Consider the following 17724-nt stretch of genomic DNA (forward strand, 5'->3'; position numbering starts at 1 on the left):
GACCCTAGCCTTTCGTCACTTGTCACATCTAGGAATGCAGTGCTAGGTCGGGATTTCTGTGCTGCCACAGAGAGCACACACGCTGTATGGGCATGTACATACACACGTGTACACACACACACACACACAGGCACACATGAACAGACACAGATGCACACGCACACACCTACTCATATGCACACACCTACAGGTGTGTGCATGCATGAATGAACACACATATACATAGATACATGTATACAAACGACACACGTGTACACATACATGAATGCCCACATATACAGGTCACGCAGAGATGCATACGTGCACACATATGCCCTGATACACACTTAAAGGTGCACACATATATGTATATATGTGCACAGGTACACAATACACGTATGCACACACACAAGCATACGTACACAGATGTGTGTACGGTTTCATGAAATAGCCCTTACCCTGTTTTCTCTGCCCCAACCCCCTGACTTGATTCAGCGTCGCTCAGGTGGAAAGCTGCTGCGTGACAGGCACTGACAGGCCCCTGAGTGCCGGATTCAGAGACCCCTCTGGGTTCCATTCTCCTGACATTTAAAGTGGGGTCATGCACTCCTCCTGAACCAGCACAATTACGTGTAGGTAACGGGTGTGACATCGTATGACCCTGTCTTTCTAATGGGCCCCTGTCTCACTGTGACACTTTCACATGGGGGAGGCCAAATGCACACTCCTGACACTTGGCTCCCAGCAGAAGTGCCCACGAAAGCCAGAGGGTGGGCACTTTGTCCAGTTGTTTCCATTTGAACATTTAAGGCTTCGATTCTTAACGCGACAGCGATCGCCGAGCCAGCGTTCCCGGTTGAGTGCACCGTGGCTGTGTGTCTGTGTGAGTGTGCTGTGTGCTTTGCTTTAGCACTTTTAAATCATACGGAACAATGCATGCTATTGAAAAAGGACAAACATCAAACCCTTCCAATGCCATAAAGCAAAACATGCATCCCCCACACCCCTTCCCCAGAGAGGAGTCGACTGTGTGTGGCATGGACCCTCCTGACCTTTGGCTATTCGTGTGGATTTTTTTTAAAGACCATTTGGGGACGAGACGCAGGGTCTGATTGAGGCCATCGGGAATCTGGCGCCTGCTGATGAGGTAAAGACAGTTGCGAGCTGGATGAAGCCCATGCCGGGAAGCTTCTGCAGAAAGAACTCGTGCCCGTCCTCGGGCTGCCGTGGGCAGGGCGGGCCTGGGAATGGCTGGGAGCGAGTGGCCGCCTGGCTAGTTCAACACCCGCCCTGTTCCTTAACCACAGTGCCTGGGTTGGTACAGGCTCAAGGCGATTAAGAAGCATGTTTTCCCTTCTCACCTAAACCAGTGTGAGCAGCCCGTGTGCACAGCGGCCATTCCTGCACCTGCTCTCCCGGTAGGAGAGAGACTGGCCCTTCCACCCGCCTCCGCTGAAACTCACTGGGCCCATTTGTTAGGGCAGCTCAGCCTGTCCTGGAGTTGTGAATCCATTCTCGATTTCTGTTCCTTCTGGCTATGATGTGTGCGAAACTTTCCGCCACGGGGGCCTCACCTTGGTTCTCTCCAGCTCTGGCTTTAGTCTTCTAACTGGGATGTTTGTATTTCCTCTGGTTCTGCCGGCCCTAGAAGGGAACACATCACTGAGCATTTTCAAGCCCCCCTACTCATGCTATGAAGAAAATAAAGCAGGAGGAGGATGGAGGTGGCCTTGGGGCCAGGGTGCATGTGGGAAGGAGCCAGCTACCAGGAACTCCTGGGTGGGGAAGCGGCGTGGGGGGCGGTCACAGACTGTTCTGGAGGAGGGAGCGGCAAATGCAGACACTGGGGTTAGGGGGTGGTCCGGGGCGAGTGAAGGGACGGGAGGCCAGGTCCCCTTGCTGGGCACTGTCGCAGCTTCATTTTACACTAACTCCTGTTCTGCTGCTCAGGGCACTTCTGCCGCTTGATGACTAATCCTATTTCTGCAAAAATATATGAACCCCAGTGTGTCTGCATAAGCACATCTTGCTCTGCCTGGTCCTTGGGACGGCTGCCTGTAGGGGGCCGTGTCCCCTGCTTCTCCACCCACTGAACTGCTGTCTTCCAGGCTACAAAGAATCAAAGCATTGATTTCTTTAAAAAATTTAATTAGCTTTTATCAGAGCAATTAATGCGCATGATTTTAACTTGAAATAATTACAGCTTATGAGAGAAAACAGGAGCTCCGGTCTTGTCGCTTTGTCCCTGAGACAGTGAGCTGCGACTGTTTTAGCCATTTTGGGTAATATTCCTTCAAAGTGCTTGTACAGATATTTCCTGCATTGGCTATTTTAGATCCTGTGTTACCGTGGAAGGTGAGGATTGGGGTTCTCTGACGTCCTCCTTCACTCACCCCTCCCCCACCCTCCCAGTGACGTTGCTCCACGTTTGTTTGTTTGTTTTTTCTTTTTTTTTTGCGGTACGCGGGCTTCTCACTGTTGTGGCGTCTCCCGTTGCGGAGCACAGGCTCCGGACGCTCAGGCTCAGCGGCCATGGCTCCGCGGCATGTGGGATCCTCCCGGACCGGGGCACGAACCCACATCCCCTGCATCGGCAGGCGGACTCTCAACCACTGCGCCACCTGGGAAGCCCGCTCCACGGTTTTTGTTATTGGTGCCATGTCAGTATTGCTCAAAGCTGGGCCATAATAAGTATGCTTTGATCACATTTCCTTTCAAGTTTCACTTTTGCTTTCTCTGGGGTTAGTAACTGCTTCATTTTGAGTGTGTCTGCTTCGTTTTTCATCTATGAATGTGTCGCTCACTCATCCTCAGGCTCCCCTCATATTTCAGCGCACAAACCCACGGTAACTCTGCACGAGCTCTCCTGCACCCTCTCGGCCTCTGTCTCCTGCCCCCTGCACCCCTTCTCCACGGAGCACACCCTGTCTCTTGTCCCCCAGCTCTTCTTCCTTCTCAGGAAGACCAGGGAAACAGCTCCCTTGTTTTGGTGGCGTGAGTCCTTCAGTAGCTTTCTGAGAAAGGATGTAAGGGAGGTAGAAGTTCTAAGAACTTTCATGCTTGGGACATGTTTCTGTGCTACACTCCAGTGACTGATAATCGGGTTTGATTTGAGTCCGCATGAGCAATCCTCCTCCTTTGAGACTTTAAAGGCATCGTGCTGCCTCCGAGCTGTTGGCGTGGCTCTTGAGAGGTCATTGTCTGGAGCCCGTTTTCTCTCTGGAAGCTTTCAGAATCTCCCCCTTTGTCTCCCAGGGCTCTACTGCAGTCTTTCTTCATTCACTGCACTGCTGGGCTCGTCTATTCTATAAACCTGTGGGTTTTTTATTCTGGACATTTTCTTGTTATTATTTCTCTGGTAACTTCTTGTATTCTCACTCTCTTCTGGAACTCCTGTCAGTTAGACATGGGTCTCCTGAATCCATCTTCTAGCTTTCTTCTCTTTTCTCTCCCTGTGTTTCTGTCTGCCACATTGTTCAGCGATTAGGAAACCTCCTCAGTTTTATCTTCCAATCCTTCAGCTGAACGTTTTGTTGCCTTAATCAAGATTTTAATTTCTAAGGTCGCTTTCATGTTCTCAAGTTTCTTTGTGACTTCTCCTCTCACAGGCTCCGGGCTCAGCTCTGTTTGTCCACAACGGCAGTTAATTACTAGCAGTGGTGTGCTAGTGAACACAGCCATTATCAAACACTAAATTAGGTGGACTTAAATAAATTGTATTAAAAATACAAGTGAAGGGAGACTTCCCTGGTGGCGCAGTGGTTGACAGTCTGCCTGCCGGTGCAGGGGACGTGAGTTCGTGCCCCGGTCCGGGAAGATCCCACATGCCGCGGAGCGGCTGGGCCCGTGAGCCATGGCCGCTGAGCCTGCGCGTCCGGAGCTTGTGCTCCGCAGCGGGAGAGGCCACAACAGTGAGAGGCCTGCGTACCGCAAAAAAAAAAAAAAAAAAAAATACAAGGGAAGGTAAACATACTCAAAACCCACTGCTTCCTGTGCATTTTACTATTCCCTGTAGTATTACCTGCTCTTGAGGCCACATGCCTGTTGTATCTGTGTGGTGAAATTACCGTGCACTGGTGTGCTACCGTGCATCTCGTCCTATCCCTGTGTTCAGTGACATCATGTTGGAAGCTCGAAAGCGGCATTTACACCCCAGGGATCGGCATACACTACAAAGCAGGGCACCCTGCCCCCTTGGAGAGCCAGTTGTTAAGGTTTGCCGGTACACCACTGCTTACGCTCATCTGTTTTCTTTCTAGTTTCCCAGGTTTGTTAACGTCCGCATGGGCTATCACCCTCTCCCCATTTTTATCCGTATGGGATTATGTCCTTTGAGGGTGTCAGAATTTTACTGGGTGTGAGGAGGGAGTTGAGATCAATCTCTGTGTTCTGGGCACCGGTTTCCAAAGAGGGGTTCTCGCATCTCCCACATCTGGGTTCTAAGCTGGTTGCAGTGCGTGTCATGGGATGTCCCAGAGGAGAGTGACTCCTGTCAGCGACCGAAGTAGGAATTTGTTCTTGCGGTTGGATCCTTGCAAACCATTTCCCTCCAACAGAGACTGGGCTCCATGCTGATGTTTGAGGGGAAATGAAACATCCCTGTGGGCCTCACATCTGTGCCCCGCAGCCAAAAGGGCACTGCAGGCTGTGGGCACACATGCTCCTTTTGTGCTCAGGAAAGACCTCTCTGAGCTGGTGTGTTGTGGGTTTTTTTTAACTAAACTCTCTATTTGAGAGCAGTTTTAGAGTCACAGTGACGTTGAGCAGAAAGTACATAGAGTTTCCATATATCTTGTCCCCTCCTCCACATCGGCGTCTCACTCCAGAGTGGTAGAAATCCTCTGAGCTCTGCCTGTTCACCCCTCACTCCGCTCGGACCCCGGCAGCCACTGAGCTGCTCCTTGCCCTGATTTGGAGCATTCCTAGAAACCTTACCTGTTTGGGAGCTCGGAGCAGAGAACCTTTGGGGAGGTACTGCCAGTCACTGATCAATCATACAGAGAGAAAGTCTTCTCTGGTAAATGAATGAGACTGTGCCGTGGGATTTACACATGTGATCTCTGGTACAGACACATTTGGAAATGCTCTGAATTGCTTTGCCAAGCAGTGGGAAGACGACCTTGCAGATGGGCCAGGCTCCGCATGTCCAGAAATGGCTGGGACAGAAAGGTGGAGGGAACATGAAACAGGAGAGGCTGGATAGAATGTCAGCCAAGGTGGTGCGCTTGGGTTTAATCTGAGTGAGAAATGTTTCACGTAGGGAAAGGATATGCTCTGCTTTACATTAAAAACTTTATTCTGTCTGCTGCTGCTGTTTGGTAATAAATGTGTGACAGGGAGGTTGTATCTGTTTGGAATTGCATCTGACTGCTGGTAACAAAGATCTGAAAAAACAGTCATTTAAAAAGAGTAGTAGTTTAGTATCCAGCCTAGAGGTAGGCAGAAGAAAGCAGGTGTAAAGTCTCCAGTATGTTGTGAGGGTCCCCAGTTCTTCTGGGTTTCCACTTGGCTGTTCTCAGAATGCGACTCTTATCTTCATGTTCACAAGGTGGCTGGCAGAGCTCCAGCCATCAAATTTGAGTTCCAGCAGCAAAAGGAGGAAAGGCTGAAGACCAAAAAAAAAAAAGCCAACACTAGCTGAGTCAGCCTCCTTTAGAGAGCTTTCCTGGAATTCCTACCTAATAACTTCTGTCCTACAGTTCTTTGGCCAGGACTGCCGCCAGGGGAGCTGGGAGACATGGTTAGCTGGCCACACTGCCCTCCTAGGTAAAATCAAGATTCTGTTAGTGAGAATGAAGGGATGTGGATGCTGGGACAGGAAGCTAGCAATCTCTACCCCAGGCAGCAAGAACGGAAGCAGGGTTAAAGGGGTGGGAGGCTGTGGAGAGGTCAGGATGGGGGGTGGGGTGGGGTGGGCACGGCTTCGAGTAGACTGGTAGTGGCGGAAATGGACCCGGGAACGAGCTAGGCGGGTGTCTGGTGCACCCCGAACCAGTAGCATCATCCACGCAAAGAGCCCTCGCCAGGGCCTGGGCGTCCTGCGGGCTGTGTAGGATTGCTGCGGTGTATTTAGCGTTCACTGGACACTCTGGGGTTGCTTGCTGAGTGGGTCACATCGGGAACCCCTCGCCTGGCCTGGGCTTCTGGAGCCACCTTGTACCTCACTCCCCTGCTAAGGGCAGGAGAGCAGAGTCCCCACCAGGGCCCCGGCCGAGGGTGACTGTGACCCACACGGTGGGTGCCTCTACGAGCTGGCTCTGCAGAGAGTGAGCGCTCACGGCTACCCCATGAGGCAGCTCTCTCTCTCCTTCCCCTCCTGGCCTCCTTGGCCTCCTGGTGCATCCGGTGTTGTGTTTAGCCTGGATCGTGCCTTTGCCACTGGGTGTCTGGGCTGACCGTCCCCCTGGGCCCCCAGCGCAGGGCTTGGCCTGCAGCCCAGTGCCCATCCTGTAAATAGTTACGTTGGCAAACGGCCATGCTCATCCATTCACACGTCATCTGTGGTTGCTTTTGAGCTACCACGCTGGGCTCGAGTAGCTGGGACGGAGGCTCTAGGAATCAAAAAGCTGAAAATAATGCCCATCCGGCCCTTTGTCGAAAAGAGGTGCCCGTCTCCACCCAGGATGGGCCAGTCCCTGGAGGAAAAGATGGACTCAGTGTGCTCCCTGACTTCACGGGCCAATAGGCGTGTTGGGGTGGAGAACAGATCCTGGGTGGATGGGGAGCCCTGCCAGGCAGCCTTCGGGCTGGGGGGAGGAGGTGCAGAGTGGGTGTCTGAGCAGGGAAGGTGGGCGGGCAGATGAGGCTTGGCCCCTGGTGTCTGGCCCTTGCCCAGCATCTCCCCAGTGGCAAGTGCTCACCGTGAAAGTCCCCCATGAGTCCTTCCTTTGTGAAGGGGGTGGTAGTGGCCCGTACGTACACATAAAAAGTAAATTAAAAATAAAAAGACCCCAGAGCACTGTGGAGGGTGAGCCGCGCTCCCTGCTAGGCTTTGGGGGCCAGAGAAGGACACCAGGGTGTGAGAGGTGACTTCCCAGGCAGAATAGGAAGGAGCAGGAGGGCTCCCTGGAGGCAGTGACTTAACCAGGTAAACAGGAAGCCGGACCTTCTCCCCAAACCCTCTCGGGAGGTTCGGTTTGGCCTGATGTGTCAGAGGGCAGGTGGCTGCACAGGTGCTGCCCTGTGGCCCTTTGTGGGGTCCCCAGGGAGCCAGAGCCGGGAGAGGCCGGCTGGAGAGGGAGTCAGGGAGCTGGCTGCCCCTCAGGCGTCCTGAGGGATGGTGGTCAGGATGCTGACAGTGGTGATGGGTGCAGGGGAAGGTTCTAGAGAGGGAGGGCCCGGGGGTGTCAGTAGGACTGGTAGACCTGGAGGGGGGTTGGCTTGGTGGGAGTGGAAGGAAGAGGACGACGTGAGCATGGCTGACTCCCAGGGCCTGTGGCGGAGGGGAGAGGGGTGTCGGGGAGGCAGCTGCTTCACCATTTTGCAGCAGAGGGGGTACTCAGTCGAGGAGCCGGTTGCATGCCCGTGGATTCCGTGTGGGCCCCGCAGGGCAGCACATCTGCGAAGTGCAGTCGTTCTGCTGTAGCTTAATTATATTCTCCAGATGTGGCTGGCAAGCGTCCTGCCTCTGTTCAGGCCGACGTTTTGCTTCAACCTCCCCCTGAGAAGGCGGGAACAAGCCCATCTCACAGTCTCACTGGGATCCTGGTGGGGCCTTGGGTCAGGGGCAAACCCTTACCGCTCCAGTTCACTGATGTGGAGCAGGGCTGCCTGCAGCCCCCCACAGGGACCCTTGCAGATGGTGCACGATGCTGAGCAGGCGGGAGGCCGGGGCTCCAGGCAGTCGTGGGGCAGGGTCAGAGTGTGGGTGCCAGGAGATCTGAGGACCCCCGGCCCCACAGTTTCTCTGTTCGGCACAAGCCTGTTCTTTCCATGAGGTGCTTCGTCTCGGTGACAGATCAGAGGCCATGACCAGTTTCCGTGACAGGCCGACTTTTGCGGTGAGGCTGGAGGGGTGAGGCCATCGGGGTGGCCCTGTCCCCTGCAGGAGGTCAGCTCCTCCTGCATGACCGGGACATGCGTGCGTGCATGTGTGTGTGTCTGGATGCATGTGCATCTGTAGGCCTGCATATCCGTATGCGTGCATACGTGTGTGCTTGCACAGACGCCTGTGTGTGTGTCTGTGTGTGTCCTCTCACGTTTCAGCCTCTGCGCAGCTCTCCAGGCTTTAGTTCTGGCTGTCAGCCTCCATGAGTATTACAGGAATTGGGAAGCCGGAGTCTCCGAGGGAAACTGAAACCCTGGTTCCGTTCCCTACCTTCCCATCGCGTTACCAGCTGGACACAGTGCCCGCACAGGGAGGAGGCTGGGCGGCCGGCAGGCATTTGTCTCCCTGGTCTGGGTCCCTGTGTCTGTCCTGCGTTCCGGGCCCACCTGAGGACCAGGAAGCCCTGACTCCTGTAACTCTGGGATGCGGTGTCTGTGTGGGGCTGTCCCCACAGGAAGCCCTCTATGTCCCCACCACTCTCTTCTCCTCAGCACACAGAGTCCGTGGCTGGGGATGGGGTGAGAGGAGAGCCGTGGGGGGATATTGAGCAAACAGAAAGCAGGCGTTATTACGACACATCCTGACTCGTAACCCTTCCTTTTCACTTTCTTCCAGGATTTCTTCAGAGGGCCGCACGCTGTTTAAGAACCAGGTGGCCTTTGACATTTGCAGTGGTGAGGGCGGCTCGACCTCACCCAGAGTGCTGAGAAATGCGGGGCCTCTGGGCTCGCGCCGCCTGCCAGCTCCAGGCTGCCCTGCTGCTCTGAGTGGCGACCACCCTGACACCCACCGTGGGCTCGCACGCCCGCGGGCATTTGCTGCCGAAGTCCCCACTGCGGCCCCAGCCGATGAGGATGTGCGCCCCCGTCGGGGGGCTGCTCACCGCCCTCGCCGTGGTGTTTGGGACAGCGGTGGCGTTTGCACCCATACCTAGGATCACCTGGGAGCACAGAGGTGAGGGCAGAGCCGTGTCCGGCGCTGGTGGCATCTGAAGGGAAGGGCCACCCTGCCCCCTACTCGTGGCGTTGAGATTCACGGGCGCCCTTTGCTCTGCTGGGTCTGTTCTACTGGCACTTGCGTGTGGGCAGATGGCCTGCACCGCCGCTTCTGGGGAGATGGTCCGATAACTGGGAACACTCGCAGGGCTTGTTCTTGGCCTGCTGATTTGGCTTCTAAATCGGGGCGGGGGGAGCCCTGGAAGGAAGTGTATCTTTCTTGTGCCTGATGATGTTTGGTGCATGCTGCCTGAGCACAAACCACACCAAGGAGTATCCATAGTTTGAGGATATTTAATCATGTGTAGCTGAGCTTCAGGCCAGTTGTTTTCATTTGCTATTTATTAGCTTCTCTTTTGTTTATTTCCTCTCTTGGGAGCTGTGTCTTAGGAACCCTCTGCTCCAGTCTTTCAGGCTCAGTGGTCCTGAGCGAGGTGTGCTTGCAGGGCTTGAGCTGTCTTGTGCAGAATTCCAGGCAGTGTGGGTGCTGGGAGAGCCTCTGTCCTGTGTGCATCTTTCTTCAACAATGGGAAATTAGAAGAGCAGAAGTGTGAACCCCTAACCCTTCAATAAAATCAGAGCTCGGTGATAGATGGAAAACCAAGTTGAACATTGACTCTGGGATGGTCAAAAAGAAGAAATATCTCCTTAAGAAATAGTGTCGGGCTTCCCTGGTGGCGCAGTGGTTGAGAGTCCGCCTGCCGATGCAGGGGACACGGGTTCGTGCCCCGGTCCGGGAAGATCCCACATGCCGCGGAGTGGCTGGGCCCGTGAGCCATGGCCGCTGAACCTGCGTGTCCGGAGCCTGTGCTCCGCAACAGGAGAGGCCACAACAGTGAGAGGCCTGCATACCACAAAAAAAAAAAAAAAAAAAAAAGAAGAAGAAATAGTGTCAATACGTTTATATTACTCCTAAATAGTTCATCCTTAAATTCCTCATATTCCTGAATAGCTATTGATGCGATTACCAAATAAGTGAAAAAGCCATTTGTTTCCCTGCTCTTTAAGCTTGTGGTGATTATCCTTGGAAAATGCTTGGGTTAAGGGGTGTAATCGCTGAAATAGGTTTTTTTAAAGGCTTTGAGGTAAATGATTTTTTTCTGAATAAGAAAATCCTAAATAGTTATATTCTTTGTAAACCTCATCTGTGGATGATTAAATACACATAGACAAGAGTTTGATGGGAGGGAGAGGCAACCACAGTGGTCAGCAGTTTAAGGTGTCTGGCCTGCAGTCTCCTGGGAGGTCACAAGGTTACACTGCAGAGAGGTCACACTGCCTGAAGGTCATGTTCCTAGGAGGTCACGCTGCCGGGTTTGAAGCTCAGCTGGGCTGGAGGGAGCGGAGCAGGAGGGGAAGTCAGGCCACAGCACTGGTCGAGCACAGTGGCTCTGGGGCCTCACACTTGGTGGCGGCCTCCGCCCAAAGGTGCCTGAGTTCTGGCCTCGGCTGGGGCCTGTCCACTGTGGCGGCAGAGCCATGCGTGGCCCCAGGGAGACAGCCACGCACTAAAAGGAGACCAGGTGCTCGGGGTGTGTCCAAGCTCAGAAGTACCTAATACGTTCTCCCCCGACCCCGCCCTCCCCAGAGGTGCAGCTGGTGCAGTTTCACGAGCCGGGCATCTTCAACTACTCGGCCTTGCTGCTGAGTGAGGACCAGGACACCTTGTACGTGGGCGCCCGGGAAGCCGTGTTTGCCTTGGACGCACACAATATCTCCAAGAAGCAGCATGAGGTATGGTCTGGGCTCCCCGCTCCCCTGCTGTCTGGGCCACACACCCTTTCCAGTGTTTTCTCCTCACATCCACACGCCGGCCTCCTCCTGGGACGTCGGGCCCTCTCTTGGCTGTGGAGCCTGCTGACCCCAGTGGCCAGCGCCACGGACGTCCTGTGCATCTAGCAAGCAGCCTTCCTGTCCACCGGGGCTGAGGGCCCTGTCATCCTGAAGCTTCCTTCCCGCCCTGTGTCCATGAAGCCCCATCTCAGGGTGTCCCCTGGCAGCCTCCGTCCTCCCCAGGCTGGCAGTTCACCCAGGGATCACCCTCTTTTTATCTTGGATTTTTGAACGTTTTATTACGGAAAATCTCAGGGCCACACGGGAGCAGAGGGAGTGAAATGATGAACCCTGTGCCCGTCGAGGCTCCCGCAGGCCGGGGGTTCACCCCCATCCTCCCATCCACGTCCTCCTCCTCTGCTGCCTCTGGGAGGCCTTGCAAATCCCAAACACGTGTTCTTCATCTGCACATGTTTCCCTGAGCATCTCCTAAAGGAAGGGACTCCTTTTTTCAAAATAACCAAGATATCGTATTGCATCCCCAAAATTAATTTCATCAACTAGTGTTCACGTTTCACGGACTCCCTCCTAAACGATGTTTGACTGTTCAGTTTGATCGGGTTGAACTCAGGCCGTCTGTGTGGCCAGGCACTCTGTCCGCCGTCGAGTCGCCATTCCTAGGAGCCGCCCTGGGTCTGCTTGCTGGGAGAGCCACTCACGGTCCTGTCCGGCCCCCAGCCTCAGTCTGGCTCCTGTGAGAGGCCGGACCCTCCACCCAGGCGAGGGCGTCCTCCTCCTGGCCCTGGACCGTCGCAGTCTGGAGCACGTCAAGTGTTGCAGGATGGGACGTCCCACCTCGACCTTTCCCTCTCTGTCTGTGAGCTGGAATATTGTCTGTGACGGGGGAATGCCCGTTGCCAGCTCTTCACATCTCCCGAGGCCAGTTCCTTTGGACATGGCAGGATCACTGCTTGAAATCTTCGCCTTTATTTACTAGTTTTCCAAATAATGAGTAAGTTCTCCCCAAAGGGAGACGGTGGGTTTTTGGACTGTTTTTGGTTTTTGAGTATGACCACGACTCGTGGATTTAAACGTGTTTGAAGTGCCTCAAGTCACTGTAGCCAATGCTCGGACGGTCCCCTCCTGGCCTCTGGCAGCCTCTCCTCTCCTCCTGAATCCTTAGACACACCACCCTGGTGGTTGGTGTAATTTTCTGGTTCTCTGGAATCAAGCCGGCCCACGCTCACCTTGTGCCTTTTCTGCCCCAGATCTCTTATTTTTTGGTTTCATTTTGTGTTAGTCTCCAGAGTCAGGCGTAGAAGTTAATTTCTGTTTCACGTAAACGAGAGGCTGGTCATGACCCCGTGAACATAAAGTGCTTGAAACAGTAGGCCCTTAGAGCAGAGGGATGCCAAGGGCCTGCCCTGCTCAGCCCCTAGTCCCTGTGTTCATTGAACCCCCTTCCCCTGAGCCTTACTGTCCTTTCCAACCACTCGGGCTAACACTGCCTTTCAGAATCCCGTCTTGGGAGCATCGTGATTCCACCGTGAGCTTGTGCCACCCTGCAGGTGCTCAGTCAGAGCCCCCGTTCTGTTAATGCCATCACTGTGGGCAACCGAGAGGCTTAGGGCTCTGCAGACGTAAAAGAGGGGAAAAAAGTGAAAGGACTACAGCCAAGCTTCAGTGGAAACGCCGTGATCAAGGGCCTGTCAGAGTTCATGTTCCCGTGTCCTTACGCATTGCCTGTCGATAATGATGAAATTGTCTACATTTTAATTTCTAAAGGAAGCTGCTATTGGAAATGGCACTTTGTTCTGCTTTCATGTGTTCTGATTAGCACTTCCATTTCTCTGAAAACACATTGCTAGGGGATTCACTTCACTGCCATGCAGAAGCACCGTGTGCTTCCTGACCTCTGAGTGGCCGACGGCCAGCTTTGATTCCCTGGGAGGAAATATATTTTGGCATCAATCCTGGAATATCACACGGGCAGATGGGGCATCTTGGGGACAGTGAGGCGGGAGCGTGGGGAGCCTTCTGCGATGCAGCGCTGTTGCTCCCCGTCCTCTGGAGGGTGGGGGGCTGAGGCATCTGCCAGCCTGGCTCGTCCACCTGGTGTGGAAGAAGCAGGAGCACAGGTCTCAGCGGGAAGACATCTGACCCGAGGGAGCCCCGTGGCTTCATCACTTTCACCTGCTGCCGTCACATAAAATTTAAAGCATCATAACCATGCTGTCCCACTGATAAAGTAAACGTCAAGACATGTTACTAGACTCGAGAATCCGTTTTGAAGGGATGAGAAAACCCACTTGATGTTTGAAAATGCCTGCAGTTTAGGGAACTCCCTGGCAGTGCAGTGGTTAGGATTCTGCGCTTCCACTGCAGGGGGCACGGGTTCGATCCCTAGTTGGGGAACTAAAATTCCGTGTGCCATGCAGTGCGACCAAAAAAAAAAAAAAAAGAAAAGGAAATGCCTGCAGTTTATTTTTTTGATAAATAATTGAATCCTCCCCACTTTCAGTCATTTAGTTTTTGCAGTTTTTTTCAGTGAATGGCAGTCATCTGGGAGGCACCTTCCAGGCCCCCTGGCTGCAGCATGAGGATCACAGAACTTTCACGAAGCCCCGTTGCTCACAGGTCCCAGCGTCTGCTCTCTGAGCCTTGCTTTGCAATCTGAGATATTTATGTCTCGGGAAATACCTGTGCTCTAAACACCACCATGTGCTTTGTAAACTGTATGTTTTTTATACCAGTATCTCCTTCTAAAGGGGGAATGTGCACTGAAATGGACTCTCGTTTTTCCTCACAGGCATATTGGAAGGTCTCGGAAGATAAAAAAGCAAAATGTGCGGAAAAGGGGAAATCAAAACAGGTAATTTCTTTTACAAGCTTCAGAGCCCACCCAGGCCTGTCTTACTTGTTTGACTCTTCCGAACACCCTGACCTCTGTGGTGCAGCCCAGGCAGGTTGCCCCGCCCTCAGGATGCTGCCAGGCTTGCTCACGTCATCGCGACTCATCCGGCAGGTTACCTCCCTGTTCCCAAGTGGCGAGCCTGGGGCTCTCAGTGTAAGTGCCAGACATACTAGGCTTTAGAAAATTACTTTAAAGTTTATCTGAATTGAATTTATTCAAATGGCCTGATACTTTGACTACAGAAAAAGATGTCTGATGCCTGCTGGCCTAAAGGTGTACAGTGCAGGGTTCATGCCTTCCCTGAGCCCCAGTGGCCTGGAGGGGTTGCTATAGGATTTCTGGATTGTTGGCAGCATCTGTGCCTTGAGATACTGCTCCTTCTCTAGGAGATACTGGGCATCTCGGTGTGGTGGCCATCCGGGAAGCACTGGGCTGAGTGTCCATCCATCTCCCTCCAGAGCTCTGGGTTATGGCTACCACCACTTGGGCCGCCCTGCCCCTAAGTGGTGCTGGGCCAATGTCGGAGTCTTGGGGTATAAGCACCCCGTCTTCCTTGGTAGTTGGTTAAGACAGCTGAGTTATAGTCAATTTCAGTAGTTGTTGGCTAATTTCAAAGCAATTAAAATTTAAAAAAAATGTTTTGGCTAAACTTTCTTAGCAAAGTACTAAACACTTTCACCAAAGTTGCTAAATTCGAAATGAGGGAAAATGCAGGCATTGCGCTGTAATAACAGGTGTCGCAGGGAGTTGTCTTAGAGCTAAATTAGAACAGGCACTTTGGCCGGCCCCACGTGGAGGCCATACAGCGGACAAGGGTCCCTCCCAGTTCTTTCAGGGACGATGAATTACTTCCAACCAGTTTCAAAACAATCACGGCAAAAAAAAAAAAACAAAACCTTTCCCGAGTGGAGATAATTTCAGACGCTAGCACATATAATCCAAGTACATTTCATCCTAAAATAGCGGCTGGGTTCTTCAGTGGCATCTGGTTTTCCTGCCGGGCCTTTCTGACGTGGAGCCGGGCTCGGAGCCCCTCATTAGTCCTGCCTCTCCCCTGAGCTAGGCGGGCCGGACACCCCTCTCCTGAGAAGCACTGCTTCCAGTTGCGCACATTGGGGCGTCGAGGGTGGGGTCCCCCAGAGGAAGGGAAGGTGGAGGGAACTCTGCCCAGCACACCTCCCCTCGGGCCTGCCAACACAATGAGTGGTCTGTGTGTTCAGTGACAGTGAATGCGTGTTTCCCTGTGCCGGGTGTCCAGTAAGGTTTCAGGTCAGCTTTCATTGCTTCTTGGCTGATACATCTTTGCTGAGTATAAATCAGTGACGGAGGTGAAATCTCTTTGGCGCTTGACAGCAGCCTGTGGACCCTGCAGAGGCAGAAGCACTCTGGCCAGCTGCAGCTTTAGGTTTGTGCAGGGATGGAGCCGGGTCTCCGGGAGCCTGCTCCCAGCGTGCCAGGCAGGGCAGGGCTGGCCTGTGCAGATGGATGCCACCTGAGGCCCGAGGTGGAAGGGTGGCCGTGAATTCACAGTCGGGTTGGTCATCAGTGAGCTGTGAGGAGCTGCTGGCGGGCGTGTGCTTGGTTGGTTCGTGCTCTGCAGCGAACAGGCTGGACAGCCGGGGTCACGGAGGGCGTCCGCTGGAGCCTGCTCGGTGGCTGACCCGTGCGTTTCTCTTCCTTGTAGACAGAATGCCTTAACTACGTCCGCGTGCTGCAGCCCCTCAGCGCCAGCGCCCTTTACGTGTGCGGGACCAACGCGTTCCAGCCAGCCTGTGACCACCTGGTAAGGCCGCGCAGGTCCCCTGGTCAGCAGTTAGAGCAGCGTGGGGCTCGAGGCGGCAGCGAGTGGTCTCCACTCTGCAGTCTGGGAGGATTTTCTCCTGCCGGCTGTGTGGGGTGGGGGGTGGCCCGTGGCTCCGCAGAAGGCCTCTGCCCACTGACCGGCCTCCTCTAAGCCTTCCTGACTGTAAACCACCATGATTGAGGGCATGACGGGTGCAGGACTTACAGGACCGCTGGCCCATAGTGCACAGCTGGCAGTGGTTGGTGGGGGGGACCTTCTGGGAAGGCCAGTGTTGACAGAGAGGAAGCATCAATGTGCCCTGATCCAGCATCCTGCCTATTTCTCCTTGTCACATTTTGTATTTTGTGAGGGAGCCCTGGCTAGGACATGGGCCCTGGTCAAGTGGAAAACTCAGGACTTCTGCTCTTGGATCCCTTGTTCTTGGTTCATATATGTTTGTGTCTCCCCCAAATCCATACGTTGAAGCCCTAATTCTCCAAATGTGATGGTATTTGGAGATGGAGCCCATGAGGAGGTAATTAAGGTTAAACGTGGTCATGAAGGTGGGAGCCTGATAGGATGATGGCCTCATAAGAAGAGGAAGAGACACCAGAGCTCTCGAGCTCTCTCCCTCGGTCACGTGAGGTCACAGCAAGAAGGTGGCTGTCCGCAAGCCAGGAAGAGGTTTCTCACCAGGAACCAGCCATGCTGGCACCCAGATCTAGGACTTCCAGCCCCCAGAACCATGAGGCGGGAACATGTGTGGTTGCAGCTCCCCCGACCCTTGTCTGTGGTCGTCATGGCAGCCCGGGCTGACAAGGACGGTGTCTGCTGCTCTGGTCTTGGGGCACCACCTTCAGTGTTGGCTGTTGGGGTACAAGTTGCCCACTGATAGGCAGTTCTGGAATTCTTCCCTCTGAGTAGTGACAATACAGTGCCAGTTTGCTGAGCGGTTATAGAAGCGGGACCCATCTCTCCGTCACCTGCATCATGTCCTTGACTCTCCTTGAGCCTCGTCAGTTGTCAGTAGGGTCCTTTGGAGAGGGGCCCTCACTCTTACACCACCCTCCCACCACTCCTGATTCCCTTGCTGACGGGTAGCCGGAAGGAGAGAGCGGATTAGACAGCAGCATCTCTCTGGGAGATACTCTTTTTATTCAGATAATCTGATGAGCCATTTATAACAACCACAAAGAGGGAGGAGTGTTTTAAATGCCCTTGAGGATCGATAATGAAGCACAGTTTCTAGTGTTTGTCCCTATTTAGTGAGTAACTGTCAAGTGTGAAGTATGCTAAAGTGGAAGCTTGGTTTGCTAGAACCCCAAATTCATTGGAATTAAAAAAATGTTTTCCGGGCTTCCCTGGTGGCGCAGTGGTTGGGAGTCCGCCTGCCGATGCAGGGGACACGGGTTCGTGCCCCGGTCCGGGAAGATCCCACATGACGCAGAGCGGCTGGGCCCGTGAGCCACGGCCGCTGAGCCTGCACGTCCGGAGCCTGTGCTCCGCAATGGGAGAGGCCACAACAGTGAGAGGCCCGCGTACCGCAAAAAAAAAAAAAAAAAAAAAAAAATGTTTTCCAAGCTTGAGTCGGAGATACATGACGGGACAAAGTATGGGCGAAGTAAGGACCTGCTTCGAAAACCTTGTATCCGCACACAGACCCCTGGGGTGGGGTCCATACATAGGGTGGGTCTGCCTGGCTGTCTGTGTCCACAGACTCTGGCCACAGAGGTTGGGATCGGGGTAGGGGGTGCATCTAGGTGTTGAGATCTTCAGTCCTCAGACAGACTTAGTTTCTTTTTCCTTAGGTCACATTAGTCGTATTAGAAACATTTTGCACGTGAAAGGATTTCCTGGCTAAACTCTAGCTAGAAGCTTAAGGTATGGAATTTAAACTTAAATTCCATAGGCATGTCAGTTGTTGAGGTAAGGGAATCATATGTTTCATTTAAATCTAGACCTATATTTTTTCCCAATATTTAAAAAAAAGTTCAAGCCGACAGAAAAGTTGATCACACACATGTGTTCTAACCCCACAGATTGCATGGTTGGGAGCGTCCGTATGTGTGCACAGGTGTGAGCACACCCATGACCCCTAGATGCCGTCACATGCCTCAGAATAATGACATCTTCCTACCATAAGGCCGGGTTTGTCATTATATCTAAGGAGATATACAGTAATTCTCTAATGTCATCTGACCTCCAGTCCCTGTTCAGATTTCCCCAAACATCC

General features: G+C 53.4%; 1 protein-coding gene across 3 annotated transcripts in view; it reads left to right on the forward strand.

Moving 5' to 3' along the window:
* Positions 1-17724, forward strand: part of SEMA4D (semaphorin 4D) — a 109102-nt gene that overhangs the window by 76958 nt on the left and 14420 nt on the right. For all 3 annotated transcript variants that reach the window (XM_060101278.1, XM_060101280.1, XM_060101279.1), the window contains 4 exons: positions 8642-8980; positions 10610-10755; positions 13604-13666; positions 15393-15491. In XM_060101278.1, coding sequence (XP_059957261.1) covers positions 8875-8980; positions 10610-10755; positions 13604-13666; positions 15393-15491 — 414 coding nt within the window. In that variant the 5' untranslated portion in view covers positions 8642-8874. The remainder of the gene's footprint in view (positions 1-8641; positions 8981-10609; positions 10756-13603; positions 13667-15392; positions 15492-17724) is intronic.

This window comes from Mesoplodon densirostris, chromosome 6 (genome assembly GCF_025265405.1).
Source record: "Mesoplodon densirostris isolate mMesDen1 chromosome 6, mMesDen1 primary haplotype, whole genome shotgun sequence".
NCBI classification, from domain to species: Eukaryota; Metazoa; Chordata; class Mammalia; order Artiodactyla; family Ziphiidae; genus Mesoplodon; species Mesoplodon densirostris.